This window comes from Alligator mississippiensis, chromosome 1, assembly GCF_030867095.1.
Source record: "Alligator mississippiensis isolate rAllMis1 chromosome 1, rAllMis1, whole genome shotgun sequence".
Classification (NCBI taxonomy): domain Eukaryota; kingdom Metazoa; phylum Chordata; order Crocodylia; family Alligatoridae; genus Alligator; species Alligator mississippiensis.
In genome coordinates, this window is record NC_081824.1 from 200,871,660 (window position 1) to 200,892,689 (window position 21,030).

At 40.4% G+C, this 21,030-nt stretch overlaps 1 protein-coding gene across 2 annotated transcripts in view; it reads right to left on the bottom strand.

Annotated features, from left to right (window-relative positions):
• The window catches only part of FBXO11 (F-box protein 11), a 106,541-nt gene that overhangs the window by 38,425 nt on the left and 47,086 nt on the right, over nt 1–21,030 (bottom strand). Inside the window, exons 2-4 of one of the 2 annotated variants that reach the window (XM_006269541.4) lie at nt 10,492–10,619; nt 10,298–10,379; nt 1,363–1,504 (exon numbers count right to left, since the gene is read on the bottom strand). In XM_006269541.4, the coding sequence (XP_006269603.2) occupies nt 1,363–1,504; nt 10,298–10,379; nt 10,492–10,619 (352 nt within the window). Of the gene's footprint in view, nt 1–1,362; nt 1,508–10,297; nt 10,380–10,491; nt 10,620–21,030 lie in introns of both variants that reach the window. The other variant, XM_019485339.2, reaches the window with a different exon arrangement.

Consider the following 21,030-nt stretch of genomic DNA (forward strand, 5'->3'; position numbering starts at 1 on the left):
TTATAAAAATGAATGAATAATTTCCTAAATTAAACTATTTATACTGATCATTATACCTAATTAAGATTGATGAGGCTGTTGTTTTTGTAATGTGAATTCTGTATATACTTAAGGGCTGAACTCAGCAGTGCTCTTAAACACATTGGCCCCTGCCACATATTCAAATTAAAGCTGGAGAGAAACCAGCCATAGAGTTGTTACATATTTTTAAGCACTAACTTTATAGTTGGTTGGCTCTTTATTTTTTGGGTTTTGTGGTTTTTTGTTTTTTATAGCTGGATGATCATTTTTTATGGCATGACAATTATTTTGCATGTGGTGCCAGTCTAAATTTATTGCATGATTAACTAGTTAATTGTGTAATATATGAAACATGTGGCATACATTAACTGATTAAGTTCATAAATGCTTTCCTGAATAGGGACAGAGTAAAGCCTTTGATTAAATGCCTTGCTGAAGCATTTAATTTTATAAGTGTTAAAACTGTTCAGGAAGGTTAAACTGAGTTCCCCTTAGAATTTTTTTTTTTTTAAAAACACAAATGTTGTACCTGTTATAAAGCTGATAAATGCGTTGGCACATGTACATGTTACATGTTGAGTTTGATAGCGTAAATTATACATCACATTACTAGATAAATTCAAATAAAATATTCAGGTCTGTGTCAACTGCTAGAATACAGGAGATTTTTCAAAAGTTAGATTTTGTTGATATTATAGATCCCTGTTTTATAAGGATACAAAAATTCAGAGGTCATGTTCCCATAAGAAAATAAATCTTCTATTGTTGTAAGTAACCACTAAGATTAAACACACAAAGACATACCAGATTTTATGTTCAGATTTCATTCTAATTCTATATCATCTAAAAAGCCCTTCATACAACATTCCTATTCAGAATACTGATTTTCATTACATAAAATATCTAAAAGAAAATAGACAACATATCCTTTTAGAAAACCAAGCAAATAAAATCACATTAAATTCCTAATTTAGTAACAGAGTGAATCTTCTTGGACATTCTAAAGTACTTGCTATTTTAAGTGAAGATGCACAAAAAACTTTTCAAAGAGAAGAAAAAGGGGGTGGGGGACAGGAAATACTGAAAGAATGAATCACTGTACATTGAACAACTATTACTATATATTCAAAAATAAAGTTTCACTTTTTGTGTGTGTGCAACAGATATGTTTATGCAATAAATGTTTATATTAAGTTATGTATAGCAAAAAACAAACAGTTGTTTTAGTTTAAGCTAATTATAACTTCTAACCAGCATTTCAATTTTTTTTTTATTATACCTCGCATTATGTTCAGCATATACAATATATCTCAAGATAATGAGGAATAGCTGTTCACTTACCACAAAATTGGATCATTAGCCAGCTCACTGAAGCGTTTACACACACAAGCTGCTCTACAAAGATCCTGCTCCAGCAAGTAGGAGAAGATCTTCAGAACCACTTCATCTGGCAATTTCTCCTGAAGATATTGTTCTGCGGGTGCTGCTATTAAAATATTAATGGACCTAAGATTACCGATGCATTTAACCTACCCAGTTTCTGACTGAAAGTGATCAATTACTTTCCATACTCTAGTTGTAAGAGTGGCTTTTGCACATTGATTAATACTACAAATTTAGAGACAGAATCTATTCAACACACAATAAACAAAGGTATTAAGCCTTCTGCAGCCTGAATCTGCTAGTTTACTTAAAGAGCAAATTGAATCTAAATCCAGAGGCATAAATAAAGGAAACAATTGTGAAATCATAGTTAAGGTTAAATTTAGATTTCCTTCAAGGTTTTCTTTCAAACTTTTCTCCACCTTTTAATTGGGGCAACCAATCTGCTCTAAAATTGGCATGCTTTAGGTAAAAAGTTGCCATATATGTCTCTCAATATGTACATGATAAAGTAAATCTTTTAACACCTTATATTTATTTCCCGTTTCACAGCAATCCTGAAGTCCCAATCGCCTCAAAAAATCTCTTCAAGCACAAGACAAATTTTCTTAAAAGGATCATTCACTAGTAACTGCTATTATACTTCCTCTTTCACCGCATGCTGACAATACCAGAGAAGAGATATGTATAGTGCAGGAGATCCTTAACTAGCAATAGCCCCAACAATATTTCTTTATCCCACCCCTCCCCACCCCACCCCCACCTCTTGATGCTCTTGCTTTAATCTCTCTTTTAAGACAAAAAATGTTGAATAATCTATTTGATTACTTTAAATGCATCAAGAGAGATTAGTGTGCAAAATATGACATCAAGGTAGAGTAAAGACTAAAAGGTAGTGCAGTACTCAACCTGTACAGTTCTACTTTCTAATTCCATATACAATTTAACCAGAAAAACTGCTCTTCCATTCTGGATTTTTTTGTTTGTCTTAAACATACTGTCCCTAACAGACAGATTTCACAGCGGGATACTCAGTCTCTATATCCATAGCTACGTAAGTTAAAGTTGTATTAGTTTGCAGCATATGGTACGAGTTGAACCTTCCCCCCCCAAAAAATTAAGGGTCAAGAAATTTAGGATGGTTCTTACAAGAGAATTTTTTTTTAAAGAATTTTAAAAGGAAGCCAAACAATAGCCAGAAAAAAAACAAACCACCTATGAATATAAAATTCAATCCTCCACAGCATGCTAGGCTATGAGATGGATAGTTCCAGAAGGAAAATTAAATAGTAAAGACAGAACTTTTTTCTTTTCTGTCCCCTTCATTGTCAGGCCCTATTCAAAGTCTTCAAAGTAGGGTTGCCAAGGCTGACAGGAAGAGAAGATTCAAATTAAATAAAGATGAAGTTGGATAGGTTCTTCAGTTACTGTTCTGCAGGTGCTATTAAAATATTAATATACATAAATGTACAGCTCGAGTGAAAGATCACTTGCTTTCCATACTTTCCACCTAACAACAAGGGTAACTTTTACACAATTAGTACTACAAATAGAGAGACACCCACAAAATGATCTGTTGCATCTGTTTACCAAATAACACTTCATCTACAGAGAAAAGGCAAGTTCAACTCTATGGCATTTTGAAAAAGTTTGGTTAAAGTACCACACAGTGGCCTGTACTTTAAGCTACACTATACATTTATCTCCCCATTCAACATCAATCACAGCTTTTTTACATGAGCGCAGACCAATTCTTCACAGAAGCTGTACCGAGGCTCTTAGCATCTCTATGTACATACTCATATCCTACACCAGTGGTTCCCAAACTTTTTTTGCCGTGACCCGCTGCTGGGAGTGGAGTACCGTGGCCAGAGGGCAGGGGAGCTCCCAGCACACGGTACAGCTCGTCCTCTGTGTACGGTGCCACCGGCATTGCCCCTGCAACCTTCATTTGGGTCACAACCCGAGGTGGGAACCACTGTCCTACACTGTCCGTTCATATTTATCATATGCTGTTATGTTTCTTTAGGACAGTCTTTAAGACTTATCCAAAATGACAAACATAGTATTTGTTACTATACAAAGATGATTACGGTGACTCTGAGAAAGAAGGCCAGTCAGTCTGAGAAACTGCCATGTCCCAATATAAATATTTACAATTCAGAGCTTGGCATCGTGTCTTATATCCTCCTGACCAAAGAGGTGCTAGTAGTCAAGTTACCTTCAATGGAAAGCAGCAGAGATGAACTGAGTATAAAGAATGCAAAGATAGGTTTTATGAAGGTTTGTGTCACTTAGATTCTTGATCTTGAACTGTGTATTACTGAACTGTACACTGTTTAAGTGACATGATTCTGAGGAACTGAGACACTGATCAACAATTCTTTGGCTTCTTTCAGTTTCACACTTGTCCAAAAGGTTCTCATTGCACCCCATGCTCAGACTGTCATGTAGAAACTAATGTATGTTTTAACCTGCCGGACTGATATGTCTTTTACAACACTAGTGTATGAACTTTATTCATGTGATATAAAAATATTATCAATGGTGTTTCTTCCAAGTGACCACTTCTTCTGGTCAGTACCTTAAGCCAGTAGGTTTTTGGTGAGGTTTTTTATTTTTAAAATCAGCAATGGATTTTTGTCAGAGAACAGGCTCAGGGGGGAGGGGGGGAGGATATGTATGTTTTTTCACGGAGTGAGAAAAAGCTCTAATTGTGTCTTAATCAGGTACACGGCCCAAAGATCTGAGGGTCAATGGAAAGATGACTGGGATCATTGTGGACCATTCCGCTGGCAACTCTCATCTTCACCCTCAGCATATTAATGGGAACGACTGGATTAAAACCGAGGTTCTGAGATTATGTTTGAGACAAGGTGATCACAAATTTCACTTCCAACTCTGTTCCTCTTAGAGGCTTCTAGTTTTCCTCCATTAGGCCATGGCACAAAACAGGTTCTGGTCTTTCAGTCTACCTTGCTCAGAGAGTTAGGCGGTATAGATTCCACTCCCACTCTTTGATCTTCACCTTTTCCATCCTTTAAATGTGTAGAACCCCAGAGGATCAAATGTGATGGTCTCCCCAAGGTATAATCAAAATTACTTCTCTGAAGAGCACCAAAGAAATCTGCCTTCTTTTAAGTTTATACATACCATACTTTGAAAATCTTTTTAAAGGAAATGGAAATGTACTCAACCAGATTAGATTCATATATCCAAATAGTTTATATTCCATATTCTTCTTTGGATCATCTCTCAAGAGTCAAATAAATATAAAACCAGATATCCTTACTGTAAAAAGCCTAGTTCAAAACCCAAGACATTGATCTTCAAGCATCAGATTCAGGTATCTCCTCTTGACTATACATGATCTGTGAGGTGAAACTGCCTCAAGAGGTTTTAAAGATTTCAAAGTGTATTCCTGGGTACTCATGGATAGCAACACCTCTAAAACATGCACCACCCACATGCTCCCACCAACCTAGAAGATGCTGATGCCATTCTAGGGATGCCCTCGTTTCAGCTCTTCAGATGTGTCTGGCATACTTAAGAAGGAGCAGGGAATGCTGCCCTGAATAGCTTCAACATTACATTTCCAGGTTTGGTAAGTATGAGCAGGAGAGTGTAGACAATGTAGACTGGACATTAGGAAGAACTTCTTCCCAGTTAGAGTGGCCAAGGTCTGGAATGGGCTCCTAAGGGAGGTGGTGCTCTCTCCTACCCTGGGGGTCTTCAAGAGGAGGTTAGATAGGCATCTAGCTGGGGTCATCTAGACCCAGCACCCTTTCCTGTCTATGCAGGGGGTCGGACTCAATGATCTATTGAGGTCCCTTCCGACCCTAACATCTATGAATCTATGAGTGTACTCAAAAACAAGTCTCTCCACCTAGGAGCACCAAACATGTGAAGTAGGTACCCTAAGAGGAGTGCTGAAGGCAATGTGACATCCTGATTTACAGAAGGACTAGAAGTTCTGTACTGTTTGTTTCAGGAATAACCTTCTTTTCTGCTCCTGGGATGAAATTCCTGGGAGAATGGTGTCATTATGAGAGGAAGAGAGTATTACCAGGGTGCCTGACAAAACAGACTGAAGTATGAAGGAACCCCACCAATATCCCCAAAGAAAGGGAAACTACTACTTATGTGAAACCTACAGACAAAAAATAGGTGGTGTCTATTTCTAGTGGAAGAGGATTTGTATTGTGTTTTGATCTACCACTGCTAGGTCCTGGCTGAGTAGTATCTCACTAGAGAATGGTAGTACACTGGAAAGAGACAAGCCATCAGAATCCATGGAATCTACTGGAGGAGACAGAAGTACTTGTAGCTACCTTAAAATCTAACAATAAATAGATTAGCAGATGGAGAGAATTCTACAGCCTTCTCAGCAGAAGTGCTGCTTGTATGTTGATTGAAAGTATGAATTTCATCATCTTGGTAGCTGAGGGGACTCCCATTTTCCTCTGGAAGACAGGGAAAGTCTATAGTGCAGATAAGGTCAAACTTAGTTCGGACTTGGGCGAGTCGTTTAATTCTGGTTCAAAGAATGACTGTTCCAGTTGTTAGGACATCCACTAGGGAAGATAACATCAGGTTCCAGGTGCTGTTCCAATTAATAGTTAAGTAGTTTATTCAAAGTGAAACAGCTTCAGCAGGAGTACCTGAGAGAGAACCACATGAGAATACTATCTACTCAAGTCACTGGGGCACTGTAAGGAGATGACCACTGCTCTGAATCAAGCAACAGGAATCTGAGCCTAAGCCTCCCCTATGCCAAATAACTGGGATGCTGTTATGGGTAAAATGTGGAAGGGAGCTGTGCAACCTCCTTCACCCTTTCTATTTTATGAATGTAACTCTTAGCTTTTAATAAAACTGCCCATAATTTGGGGTAAAATAAAGCCTTTGGGGATAGGGGATCCAGAAGTTCATTTCAGGTTTAACATGCTGTGGGGGGAGGGGGAAGGCATACTGCAGGGGAGCTCCATTCCCCCATCCTCTCCCCCCTCCAACTTCTGCTGAGAGCCAACAGCTAGAGTGGGGGGGGAGGGGGAAGAGGGGGCAAGGGATGGGGAGAGGCCATTCTGGAGTCACCTGGGAAGCATGCAGGAGCGTCCCCAGACTGATGGCCTTGGCCAGCCAGTGCAGGCCACTTCCATGATGCCACAGTCCTCCCCCACCCCATAAAGTACAAACTATTTAGTTAGTGCCGTATATTAGTGAGGGAGTACACGGGAATAAAGCATGATACTGAGAGCATTTCTGCTTTGGGCTTTTTAAATGTCTGTACTTAGCCTAGGTGATTAAAGAGATGGCATTAAGGAGGAGGGGACAGATGACAAAAGGAGCAATAGATCAAGATGAGAAGTGTATATCAGAAGAGGATTCCAGATCATGTATGTAAAAATTCAGAACAGACTGAAATGAAGTCCTTCTGTAATTATTTAGAAATCAGAGTCATCTGAAGGTCTCAGACATGTACTACACATCTGTCATTTTGTAAACGGAATTATTTTATATGCATGGCTCATAAATACAGATTTTGACTTAAGTACTAGTTTGATGTTTTATTTTACATTTTCCATTTTGCATTATTTTTGGATTCCCTTACATGTTTAAACTTTCTAATACAGAAAGGTAATTAGCACATTCACTTGTGTTAAACACAAATGTTGTATTTTTCCATCAAGGTTATCATATGTTCATAATTTTTTCCCTTCTAAAATTAAAGTAGTATTGTCCAGACTGACAGCTACAGATTAGATTAAATGTACTTCAAATTGTCAAATACTGACACAAGACGAGATATTTTAGAGAGAGACAGATGTTGACATTTTGAAAACATACATTTATTTTCCATAGCTGTGACAAAATTGAGATACATGTTAAATTAGTAATTACTTTGTAGGGACTGAGGATATATACATGGGTGCATCTACCCATGCTGATTTAAAGTGCTTTAACCCGATATAAGGCACATTAAGGGTGCGCATCTACATGTGCACGCCCTTAATGCACCTTAAAAATGGCAATTTTAAGCCATTCATGCCTAAAATTGATACCTGCAAAAGTAAGTATCAAATTTAGGCCCAAATAGCTAAAGCGTACATTAAACACATGCATAGATGCATTAAGGCTCATTCACTCTGTGTATGGACTGACTTGGGACTAACTTTAGTCCCACATCAGTCCACGCACACAATGTTAATGCGCTTTAACACAGGCTCGCCTCTACACGTGCATAGGTCTCCTTAATGTGCATTAAGCTAATGCACATTAAGTTTAGGTGTACCTAAATGTATGTGTAGATGTGTCCACTATTTTACATTTTAATACTAAGTGGAAACCAAACACTGTAACTGGTTGGTCTACGCTATGTTTTGTTGCATTTCCTTTTACTTAAAAATTCATTTAATACATACTACCACAACTTGCACCACTGGTCTTTACACCACATTACATATACATCTCATTTCCCTTCAACTACTAGCCATACATTTGTAACGAGCACACTGTCTCCATTCATACCATTCTTGGAATACCTCCCACTCATGCCCCCAGTCCTCCCCAAAAAATTACTGTACCTGCCATTGCATTTTATTCTTAAACAACAGACACACATACTATTTGAAACACACAAAAAATATTGAACAAAGAAGTAGATGTAATCACAGTTTGGAATGACAGATTTGTAATTAGTATGTATATTTCCCCTGAGAACATTGCTATGGAAACTCCCCCTCTATTCCCACAATTTCTACAGTTGGTAATGGCAGAGGCAATTCTGTGCTGGAGAAGACTATATAATCCCAATAATTCCTTCAAAGTTGCTCAGTACAGTGACAGCAGAGTTAACAAATGCGTAACTAGTAACAAGCTTGAGGATGATTCGTGACAGATATTGTGTTAAGCAAAGCAAAGAAATCAAGAATAGAAAAAAGTACAACAAAGAGTAAATATAGCATAAAACTGTATATACAGCAAGGAAATAGCTAAGAGAAGTATAAGCAAGTTTGGTATAACAAAGAACATCTCAAAAGGGAAAAAGTCTGAAGAAAAGATGGAGAAAGACAGACACTCCCAGTCAAAAGCAAGGAGAGTTGATTCACAGTTCACAAAAGAAACTAGCCAGAATCACACTTGATGACATAGCAATTAATTTTCTTGGCAACTTTAAGAGTAGGACTTGAGGTGCAAAGATTTTATTTTCTAAATAGCAGGAGAAAGATACTGGAGCAAGGAAGATGAAGTGCCATGGAGTTGGAGATAAAATCCAACCTAAGGGAAAACTGAGAACCAAAAGCAGTGAGTTTCAAAAGAAAAAGCAACAACAGCCTTTAGATTTGAGAAGGGGAGACAGAGATAAGCTGTAATAGGAAGCAACTAAAAAATACTGAATCACTTGAAAGGAACAAATGTTAATAGAAGAGGTGAATAGAAGGGGTGAAGAGAAAATGGTCAAGCTAAGACATCTCTCTTACACATAATAAAGTAGTTCTCACCTCTTTAGTCTAAAGACACCGCTCAAAGTGCCAGCTCTTAGCTGTCACTCATGTTGTTGGGTTGTTGTGGTTTGTTGGGTGGGGGGAGGGAGTTGGGTTTGTTTGTTTTTTTTACTGTGGGAGAATAATAAAGCAAAGAACATGGACCACAACAGGTCAGAATGTTTTTGACACTATGGATTCCTATTTGAAAATCTCTGGGTTTATCTTTTAAATCATATTTAGGTGGTTGCACACCTAACAGCACTACATATTGTGCAGCACTCTTAGAAAGATCTCACAGGACCTTGGTTAAGAATCACTTACATACAACATAAGAACAGAAAGGAAAGAGAAGTCAATGGGAGATAAATAATGAGGAAGTATAAGAGGTAGTAGTGCTGATTTCACAGAAGGAAAAAGACAGACATGCAGATCTTGAGGAGACAAAAGGTCGGGATGACAGAAGATGCCAAAGAGAAAATAAGTGAACAGGAATGGAAAGGAGAGACAAGCTTTGGAGAAATGGGAGATTTCTGCAAAGGCACTTCAAAGCAGTGCAGTGCTGTACAGATGCACCAGTCTAAGCAGTCAGAAGCAGTATATTCATGTTCCTGCATTGCCCTACATGGAGCAAATTACCTCGAGAAGAGGAAAGTTACAAGGCTGAAGTGGTTTTGTTATTTCAACCTGCTTCTACTTGTTCCTGAGCTAGCTCATTTATCGCTACCCAACACTGCTCTATGCCACTGCAGACACACACTCACTCACTCACTCACTCACTCACTCACTCACTCACTCACTCACTCTGGCATAAGGAAGAGATCCATGTCTCATTTTCTCAAGCTTGTTGTAAAAGGAGAGGAAAGACCTACAAATCGTGAAGCAAAAGAAATGTTTCATGAAGATCTATAATACAATGATAAATCTAAGAGGTAGGACTTGCGCTCATGCTGAGATTTGAAAAAGGAAACATGAAAAAGGAAAGAGGAAAAATAAAGTTAAAGAATTCACTGATCAGCAAACAGAAAGAGGTCACTTGGAATTTTCAATTCTTCTCCTACCTCTGTCAAATTTTCATTTTTAGGCAACAGGTATAAAATGCCTGACCATGTCCCATTTGAGCAAGAACACTGACCTTCACCTGAAGGTAAGGCAAAGTGGAAAAAGCCACATTTGGAAAAGCCCATTAGGCATCAGGATCTTCAAATGCAGCCATATCTCGAAATCAGTGCTTTATATTTTACTTGAAAAGCTAAATCATACCTAAGCTTCCGAATTCAAGTCCAACGATCAAGAACTTGTTTTCTTCCTAAGTTATTTCACGTTTAAATCAGCAGAAAGAATTTCCTTTGGAATGCTGCAGTCAAAACATGTTTGTCCAACCATTCCCCCTACTAAAAAAATATTACCTGATAAATCCTGGGATTTTCCAGATACTCTAGCACGTTTAGCTCGATGACCGAAGTTCTCAGTTGCCGATGTGGACGCACCCTTTAACCATATAAAAAAAGAACTGGTTAAGCCATTAAGGCTCTGGTAAAAACTGCCAGTTAAACATTTATTCCAGAAACAGAATACATTTAAAACTTTAAAAATAAATTACCTCCATGCTGCTCTTTGTAGGGCAAGCTGTTCTTTTAGGTAAAAGAGTTTTTCTGCGAAGTTGGTATGGACTATTTTGTGCACCAGGACCTGATTCTTCTGCAACCATATCTGCAGGTACATCATCATCTGTTAAAAGACAAAAAGGAAACCCAGCAATTAGGATTATACAGCTTTCACCAAGTTCTAAGGGAAAGTCAGCAAACAGCTTTGACTGGTACTTTTCTGGGACAAAAGTATTTACCACACTTCAGCAGCTTGCTTACCCAAGAAGCACACAGGCCCACAAAAGCTGTACTAATGCAGATGCTAGACGTACATAACAGCAATTTTTTAATGTATGCACTATATATTTTACATTTTCACCTATTTTCTATACACGTATTGTCTTCTCAGTATTTATACAATACCAATGGCAGAAATGTCAAACATTCTTTCCATATGCTAGGGTTTAAGTTTTTACATATGATATGATTCAATGTTGGTTCCACTATATGATCCTATCTGACTTTTTACTTGCGTACAACAGAATCTTTAGAATGGAAGACTCGAAAATTCAAACATGCTATCAAGAACCCCTTCAATTTAGCATTTTATTTAGTGTAAAATTTGAGGCAGGATCTCCTATTCAAAGTATGTCCTAACACCAATTCGGGGGGGGGGGGGGAGGGAAGGAGAAGGAAGGAAGGAAGGGGATGGCTATAGCCTAAAGTAGGAAAGCAGCTGCTTGCTTTTTGTTTAGCTAAAAATGAACAGAAACTAATGGTGTAATAGCATACTCTCAAATTTGTTCTTTTTTTCTTTTCACCTTTTTTTAGGGCAAGGATATAGATATTGTAAAGATTTGATTTATTGTTGTACAATTTGATGTGAGCATTTTATGAAAATGGAATGGAACAGACTTAATGAAAGGAGAAAAGAATAATCAGTTGTTTGAATACTTCAGTAATTAAACCATTTATCACCACATGTTCTACCACAGGCACAAAAAAAAATTTTAAGTATAAACACAGCTGGAAGACTCAATCAAACTCAATATTTCTTTCTTAAGTAATAAGGAAACCTGCATCTTTCACTTAAGCATTCTAAAAACAAAACAAAAAAGGCACACACATTTTCACTAACTTTGAGGAACGATTTTTGGAATCATCTTAAGATTAACTGCTTTTTCATTGCCAAACCATTTTAGACTTGAGGAAATAAACCAAAAAAAGTGAGCCACATCAGCCAAAAGAAAACATTATATTAAAATATCCAGGACATTACTTAATGGCGGAAACAGATCAAGGTTGTGCTGGAGAGAACAACTGAGGAAATCCTAAAATGTTATTCCAGTACAGAAAATAAAGCAGCCAGTATACTTAAAGAACAAAAAAGTTCTGGAACAAAGGCTTGCACAAATTGTGAAAATTTCTAAAAACAGCCCTTTTCTGATTATTCCCATTATATTTATATCTTTAATGAAAACTGTCATTTTTCATTTTAATATGAGAGTCCAAAACTCCCATACACAGACAGATGCTGGAGAAGATTCAAAACTGACTAACTGACCAGAAACGGTATGGTAGCAAAAGAGTGGTATTGTAGCCGTGATGGTCTATTATACAAGGCAAGGATTTCTTAGGGTAATATCATCTATTGGACAAACTGCATAGTCGGGATAGAGTTAGACAAGCTTTCAAATGCAAAGCATTCTTCCATCAGCTCTGAGCAATAAAAGCCAGTACAGCATAGTAAAAAACAATTTTAAGTGTGGGGAGAGAAATTCCCAGGGCTAGATAAACAATTAAATGAAGAAAAGATGATGATTATTGGAGGTTCAAGGCCTACCAAAAGGCCACTCTCATCTTTCATCTATTAGAAGAATTCAGGAATCAGGTACTATAATATGCCATAAAATCAGAATCAGTGTTAAGTGTCTTTGTTCTTAGTGTTCAGATAGCTTACACATTTTTCCCCCAAGTTCATCTTTTAAAAGTGCTGTCTAGATTTCAATTCCACGTTAGGGCAGTGAGGTCAGAGAGAGTGGCAGTGCTGTAAGAAATGTGCTCCCTCATGGTGTATGCGTGTGTCCTTTATATTTTTTCTGTTCTAAACTGGCCCCTGTCACAACCCAAAGTTGTGAGTTTTTGTTTGTGTGCTTCGGCAACGCTAAATTATGTTCCTGCTAAAATTGCAGCTTCCTTGCACGGTGGAGTTCTCTGCTGCGGAAGAGAACTCCGGTGCAACAGGGAATTTCCCGCCAAATTTGTAGCCTTCTTTGCATGGTGCATTTCTTTTGCATCTCGGAGATACACGGTGCAAAGGAGTTCCCGCCGTTTCTATGAGAGTTCGTGCCACATTATTGGACAACTCTAATATATGCACACGTAACAGCTAGTGATTGGCTTGCTAGCCGTATAAAGTGCTTGGGTGGCTTCTGCCCAAGTTGGAGAGAAATCACTTAGAGAGCGTGAAGATCTCTAAGCGCTGCGGATCCTCACGGACCCAACGCATTTCTTAAGCAGGCAACAGAGGTCTAAACAGCCTCTGGCCTCTCCCCGTCGCCAAGCGCAATCCTAGATGTATCCCTTTCCTATATGCTCAATTTTCGAACCCACGGAGCCTTAACAACTCCGGGGCCTGAGAACCGAACAGAGCCCACGGAGCTTCGACAACTCCGTGGGAAAGAATTGCCGAACCCGCGGAGCCTTACAACTCCGAGGCCAAAGAACCGAATTTGTCGTAGTCCTCCAATGAGGATTTAAGCGGAGCTGCACCTGGAAACTGTCCAGCCTACACCGCGACCATCTTGGGTGTAAGTAAATAATCTTTCAATCAACCATTACGCCTCTGTGACTAATTCTAGCCAGCGCGTGCCTTGCCGCCACGCGGTTTCCTCCGACCCCGCGTGCCCGAGCTGCTGGCCGCAGCCCGCGTGCGCAAAGACGGGCCCGGCTCGCCCCTGGCCCACACAGCCCCCACCACCTCCACACCCACCTATCCCCAATCTCTCCCACACAGCTTCTAGCCTTCCTCCATGCCCCTGCCACTGCTTACCCTTGCTCCTGTGCTGCAAGTTCCATCCCTATTCCAGCTTGGGACAGGGGGCAGGAGCTTGCTCTAGCCCCAGCCTGGCCCAGGAGCAGTGGCATGGCAACTCTGGCCCTGGCCCTGAGGCCCAAGGCATTAAAGCAAGGTGAAACAGGGAGCGGAGACAATCAACATCTGCAGTCACAGCCCTGGAGCAGCTGCCTGTCCCCCTCCCCCCCCCCAACCTTGGAAAAGGAGTACAAGACCCTGGGTGGGGGCCAAAGCTAGACCCAGAGCCACATACCTTGTACTCAATTCCAAGATAAGGGGCTTCCCCTGACCTCCATGTTAAATAGGGTGGGGAACAATCTTGGAACCAAGCAAATATTGTATTCTACCTTAGTGCCTTAAAAGGCCAAACTTGCTCAGGGCACACTAACAGCACTGAGGTCAGAACAGAATCAGGATCTATAGCCATTGTCATAAAGACTGGCAGGTGTCCACTTTGTTTTGGAAGGGGGAGATGTAGTTAGATCTAGGCTATTATATACGATGTCCCAGTCAATGGTCTACAGGTAATTTTCAGTTGGGGGCACTCCCTTCTTTCCCACCCCTCCCCCCTTTCTGAAGCTGTGCCACTTGCAGTAGGCCAGAGAGACAGCACAAGCAGGGACTGGGTTCTGAAACCTTGCCCCCACGTATGGTTCTGTTATATCCAATCACTGTTTAACACAAAAATGCAGGAAGGTTTGCAGACAAGGACTGGAACAGAGGTCTCCTCACTTTCAAGGAATGTTCTACCTCCTCGGCTAAAGAATCTTCTTTGGGGGGTTGCTTGCACATGCTCTCTCTTTCAACCCCTATTCATCTCTCATAGTGGCAAACAGCCAGGTCTGTGGTTCCCAGTCAGACAGACAAGTGCCCAAGTCTCTTCATGGATCAAACCCTACATGACTTGCTCAAGATCAAGTCTGTAGCAAAGTATGGACTTGAACACGGGTCTCTAAATTCTAGAATACCCCTCTAAAGCAGGAATTGGGGGGGAGGGGGGCGGTTTACATGGAAGGCCATTAGGGGCCTGATCCTGGCATGCAAGATCCTAGCTGACCCAAGGACCAGAACCACACCATTCATCTGGCTTGCAAGGCCAAAACATTGAGCACCACTGCTCTAAAGCATTAGACCTTCCCTTCTCCTCCCTGCCAGTGGTAGCTTAGAAACTGCACAGCTTGGTTTCTCCTTCATTTTGTTGCCATATGCCAGTAAAACAAATTACATTCTTGAAGCAGTCAAAGGGATTCAGCAACCAAGGCCTGCAAGAAACATCTTGGTCTCAAACCTATAATAGCTGATGTTCTTGACTACAATCTGACATAACCTTAGGACCCAACATACTCAGTGCTGCATGTCTTGCAAAGCACAAAAGTTAAAAGTAGCCTAGACATACTGCTGTTTACTTGCAACTAATAAGCATGCTTCAGAACTACTCCCCCTCCTCATGTGAACTGTTATTTTTATAAAAATATCACTATTAATGGGGAGGAAAGGAGACAAACTGACAAACTACACGAATACATACAGCATAACCTCACTGTAACAAATCCCAATGGGACCAGGAGACAAGTTCATTAAAAGAGGGTCTTCATTATAATACACAGTGGGAGCATCTAAACAAGATGTTCACTGCAGAAGTGCCTTATCAGCTCCGCAGCAAAGCCTCACCATTTACATGTATGGAGCTATTAGGCTGGAATAAACTAGTTAGCTGTGCCATAGGTTAGTACTGCCCGACAAGTACTATCCTACGGTGGAGTCATTTACTCCACTGCAATGCACATGTAGACTATGACAGGCTGGCCGGGGCCTGAGTGTGCTACAGTGTAGGGGCTGCCTGCTGGGTAGCCCCATACTGTAGCACCCTCATGCTCCAACCACCCCTCCACAGCACAGAGCCAGGGCAGAGCAGCTCCAGGCTGGTAGGCTGATTTCACTTGTGGATGCAGCCACAGTCAATCTGCTGTATTAAAAAAAAAAAAAAAAAAAGTTTATGCTGTTAAGATTGTTAGCAGTGGGTTTTGTTATATGCTACAACCTTATTATAAAGTTATGTGACCTTTTCACAAGGGAGAGGGAAGAGCCCATAAAAGTTTGTGTTGCTTTTTAGTCCCAATTACTACTTGGAATGAACAAACAGGAAAACTGGTCTCACAACACACTGATCTTTACGGAGACAGAGGGAGAGATTTCCATAGATAACACCTTGTAAATTCATAAAGTAAAAAAGCCATATAGGATGGGACCAGTGAAAACGTGTCTTGTGCCTAGTGGGGGAGAAACGCATATTTATTTTCCTCTATCATGATTACTTGGGGAGAGAGGGTATAGCTCAAGAAAAACATTTCTAAAACTAGATGATGCAAGAGATTTAAATATACTATACTACACATGTATGCGTAGGAGTTAATGAAAGAATTCTGAATGATCAAATTGAATCTACATTAGATAAAGCCTCAACAATGGAAAAAATAGGTGGCTAGAAAGTAAGAGTGATGCATCTTAGAGTTAAGATAAAAACTTGCAAAGAAAAGATTTTAGAAATGCAAAGAATAATTAAACTGTGCACACAGATACTTCCATAAGATTAATTTAAGTATTACTAAAATGGTAACAGTTTAGCATGAAATCGGGCATAGAAAGGATGACAATTTATTTCTCATGTCCTAAGACCTGAACTTAATGAGTGAGCCAACTACTAACCTGGTTTTAACAAATCATTTAACTTAAAAAATATAGGTAACGTATTTAACTTTATTAAAAGGTAAAGTCTTCAAAATGTTCTGTAAGTAGGCAATTACAATAAATTTAACAATATGAATGTTTGAAAATCTGAATTATTCCATTACTAAAAGTGATTAGGACCAAAAATAGACATAAACGTTTATTTTTTTAAGGTTATATTTTAAAATATTAAATCAAATTAACATTTACTTCTCATAAAGGTTATTTCTATACTCAAAGGGTAAATACCAATATTTTGTGGAGCCTATATCTTATTCTTAATGCACACAAATCATAGCAAAATGTATAATAGCTGTACTACACTAGCACTTAGAAGACCTAGCAGAGAGTCGCTTGTGCTTGGTACTGTACAACCACATAATGAAAGAGAGCCCCTAGACTAAAGAATTCTAATATTATAAAAGCCTTTGTCTGTCTGTCTGTCCATAACGCTTTATTCGTGTTCTGATTGGCTGACCGAAACAGCCAAAGTGTGAATAAGTGTTGGGACAGGAGGTGGCGGCACATCGGAGCACCACCATGACGGCAGGAACACAGAGGATGGAGGGGGGGCCCAGGCTATGCTGGCCTCGCCTCCCACCCTGCTCCCTGAAGGTAGCGACAATGGGGGGGGGGTGCAAGGCCACCAGAGCTGGCCTGTCCCCCCCCCCCCCCTTGCTCCTAGGTGACAGGCAGTAGCAGCATTACTGGCCTTGGCCCACTCCTCCCCCCTTCTGCCATCGCCGCCTCCAGGGCCAACATGGTGGCAGTGGAGGGAAAGCAGACATGACGCTGGGGGGGGGGGGGGGGAAAAGGAGTGGGGGCACCACGGCAGCGGTGGGGGGAGAAAAGCAAGCCCGAGCTGGGGAAGAACCTGGCCCACTGCAGTGGTGGACGGAGCAGTGGGATGGCCCAACATGGCAGCGGTGGGGGGAGGGAAGGAGCAGGCCTCCTCCCCCACTCAGGCCCAGGCCCACTCTTCCCCACCCTCTCCCCCTCCCACATCAGCCCCAAGCCCGCTCCTCCTATCTCCTTGCCACTGCCTGGTCAGCTCAGGCCCGCTGCTCCTCCCCTCCCCAGCGGCCCAACTCCTCCCCATCCTCAGGCCCAGGCCCGCTCCTCCCCTCTCCCCGCCGCTGCAGCAAGGGGTGGGGGGCACAGGACTCCATCCCTGCCTGCTCCCTCTCACCCCAAATCATTCTTGACAGGCATTTGGCTAGTGTACAGAGAACACCACTCAACAAACTTCAACTACTAAAGCTACAACCCAGGTCTCTCAAGGAGGGACTGAAATACAGGTTTCTATCACTTTATGCTGTACATGCATTCCTGGAAAATGGCACAACTCAAATTTGCATGAAGGGAGCCCACTTTACAAGTGTAACAAATAGGGATACGTTCCAAGACCTCGACTGTACCGACCCCAAGACCCATTTATTCCACTTTTACAAGACAATTTTGGTACTCACCAACACCAGACAGTACACACAAGCACAGGGCACTATCATAATGGGGATGGCAACTAAAGAAACATGTGCCACAGCCGAGCAAGGAGCACAGATCCACACAACAGACTATATTTTGGTGTGCATCACTCCTACAACGCATTGCACAAAGCAGCTGACGGCAGGCTTCCACCACACCGATCGCATAAGAGCGAATTTACCTTGCATATAACGAATGGCTGGTATAAAAAGGGTCATCACATAAGAGTGAATTTGCACATACAGAACCCGCATAAAGCAAGGGAAACCTTTGTATTGTTTTGGGACGTTCCAGTTAAGTACTTATCCATAAATATTACTTATTGGATCTGATGACACTAGTAAAGTGCATTATACACTCATCTGTTCTTGTAGAAGGATTAACTACATACCACTTGTTTCAACAAAGTAATTTTTTGTGTTACACATGCCTACCAAAAGAAATATTAGTTGCCATTGCTATTTTAACCGAGTTGGCTCAAGAGCAGCTTTGTGAAAAGTGGACATGCACAAAACCTTCTGCTTCAGAATGTTTTCTTTGTATAGTTTACCGTATGTTGTGTAGTAAAACAAAATCAATTTAATATTTAATAGCAAAGTGATGGCAATCTAGCAGCACATCAATAAAATGATCTGACAGTCTATTTTTCACTCATTCTAACACTATCACTGTTTAGCATACATCTCAAAGCATGTTACAAAAATTATACCACAGCATACAAGGTTTAACTCCCAGGTAATTAGAAAACTATGGTTTGACCTTTTTTTCCTCTACCACTTCTATATTCATTAGCAAAAATTAAACAAAATGAATGACTTGTAACGAGTTCTTACTCTTCCATTTTCTTATTTATAAATTTTCATTTTACCACACTAATTTTTCAATATTGGAGAAATTTGGGGAAAAGATACAAAAGTAGATAAAAATAAATAAAAAACCTCAACATGGCTGATTTTATTGTATTATTTCCCAAATGGAAAATAGAAGAAAATTAAAAGATGAAGAATGTAAAGTAAGATGTTGAAAAGTGAAAAACTTCTCCACTTTGAATTGTGTCAAGTAAGCATTATATTTAAGTTCATTCTAAAGCAGGGGTAGGAAAGGGTGCCAGAGAATGGCATGCAAAGGCACTTTGCTTGGCACACGATTCCCCAGAGAACACAGCGGGGAAGAGGCCAGGGTTGTGCTTCCACAACAAGGATCGGGCCCCTTAAAGCTCCCCTGCCTTCCGCACCAGAATGCCAACATCTTATGAGTTCAGGTTATGGGTATTTTTGTCATTCTGCCTAAAAATGCAGCCAACCCCTGTTCTAAGGCTGTATTTTCCAGCTTTCAACCAGCATTACTGCAGAACCCCACAAAAGTGAAAAGAGATTTGGACTAAGAGCAGTAGAACATTCTTTAAATCACCTGGGCAGAGGATAAGCTGCTGTACCTGTTAAAAAGCCAGTCCTGTAAAAACAATCCAAAATGTCTAGAAGAGAGGACCACTTTAGGGTCAAATAGTACAATTAAAAAAAATAAAATGTTTTTAAACCGGACCCTATCGTGCATCCACAGGTGCATCTCAAGTAGGGCCAAGGAGGTGATGCTCCCCCTCTATGTGACACTGGTCAGGCCGCAGCTGGAGTACTATGTCCATTTCTGGGCACCCCACTTAAAGAGGGATGTGGACAACATTGAGAGGGTCCAGAGGAGGGACACCCGCATGATCCGGGGACAGCAGGGCAGACCCTACAATGAGAGGCTACAGGACCTGAACCTGTTCAGCCTTCACAAGAGAAGTCTGAGGGGGGACCTGGTGACCGTCTATAAACTCACCAGGGGGGACCAGAAGGGTTTGGGGGAGACCTTGTTTCTAAAATGTAATAAACTCATTCCGCAAAAATGGTAATAACACCCCAGTCTCTTTCCAATAAAAGCCACTGACTGACACCGGTAATGTAAGATTTGAATAATGGTAAGGAGATCCAGGTACAAAGTTTGTACCATCACTAGCATAAGGACATAATCAGTTAGGCCACCGGAGAAACAGCTTGTGAAAGATACCAGGGAGCATACGTTGAGGTGGCTCTAACCTACATTTATATTTCTTATAATTGTTCAGTGAATACTCCTTTAACTACTACTGTCCTAAACAGTAAACAGAAGTTCATGAGAAATGCTGTATCCGCATGAAATAAGATTATGTCGATACTGCAAATGAGTTTTCCAAGCAAATCAAAAGGAGACAAACTCAAGTACTCCAGGAATAAAGGAAAACGTTGTTGAAATTGCAAAGTATTTCCATAATAACCAGCTTGCTTCAGCTTCACTGAAGAAAGCTGGGGAGATCCAAGCTATTTCTCCTTTAAGATGAATGATAGAATTTAGTGGTTGACTGCTTTGGACTATTTATTAATAACTGGCCTATTTTGAGGAACATCTGTGAAAAAATAGTGATAAAATTGATGGAAGTATCACAACTAGAGCAGTCAACGTCAGGCTAAGGAGAAATGCAGAAGATATGCTGAATATGAATATGTTAAAACCTATAGCCTTGGATAAGTTGCAGAATGATAGCTGCTATACAGAAGGTGCTGTTGAAATTTGGAAAGAACTTCAACAAAAACAAAAAAACATTTAAACAAGAAATACCCAACAGCAAAGTTAAAACTGTAGGCATTAGAGACACAAATGGATCAAGCACTTAGTCCCCCTGATCTTCCTGACAATATTCTTAACACAAAGCACCAGCGTAGATGCCTAGCTGCCAAAGAGGAAAATGTTGCTGTGACACGGGCATCTACTAATGGCCCAATCAGGCTAACTATAATAAATTTTGGGGCCACTGATAAACTACTCAAGCAGTACATGTTTGCCGAGTATGTTTTAAAGCCAATACCACTGAACTAGTGGAAGTCACTAGCAAAGCACCCGGAACCAGAGTTTGTGGAAGTACCAAAGCAGCTTTTTGCCAGCAACAGCCTCTTCTGCAGGTGCAGAAAGTATTTGCTTCATTTTGACTAGTTCACTGAAAGCCGAGAAATAAATTGCGAGTTAATAAAAGCAGGGAAGCTTGTTTTTCTCCTCCCTACCAAGTGCTGGCTATTGAGACTATTAAGGGAAGGAAAATAAGCTTTATGGGGCTCTAAAAACCTGAAAAATGGGGTAACACTTTTCAAAACTGCCTAGGTAAAGAGACTTGGACAAGTAGAAACTTAAAACCTCACCTGACTTTCACCTAAGCATTTTAGAAAAAATTTCCTCAGGGTGACCCAAAATA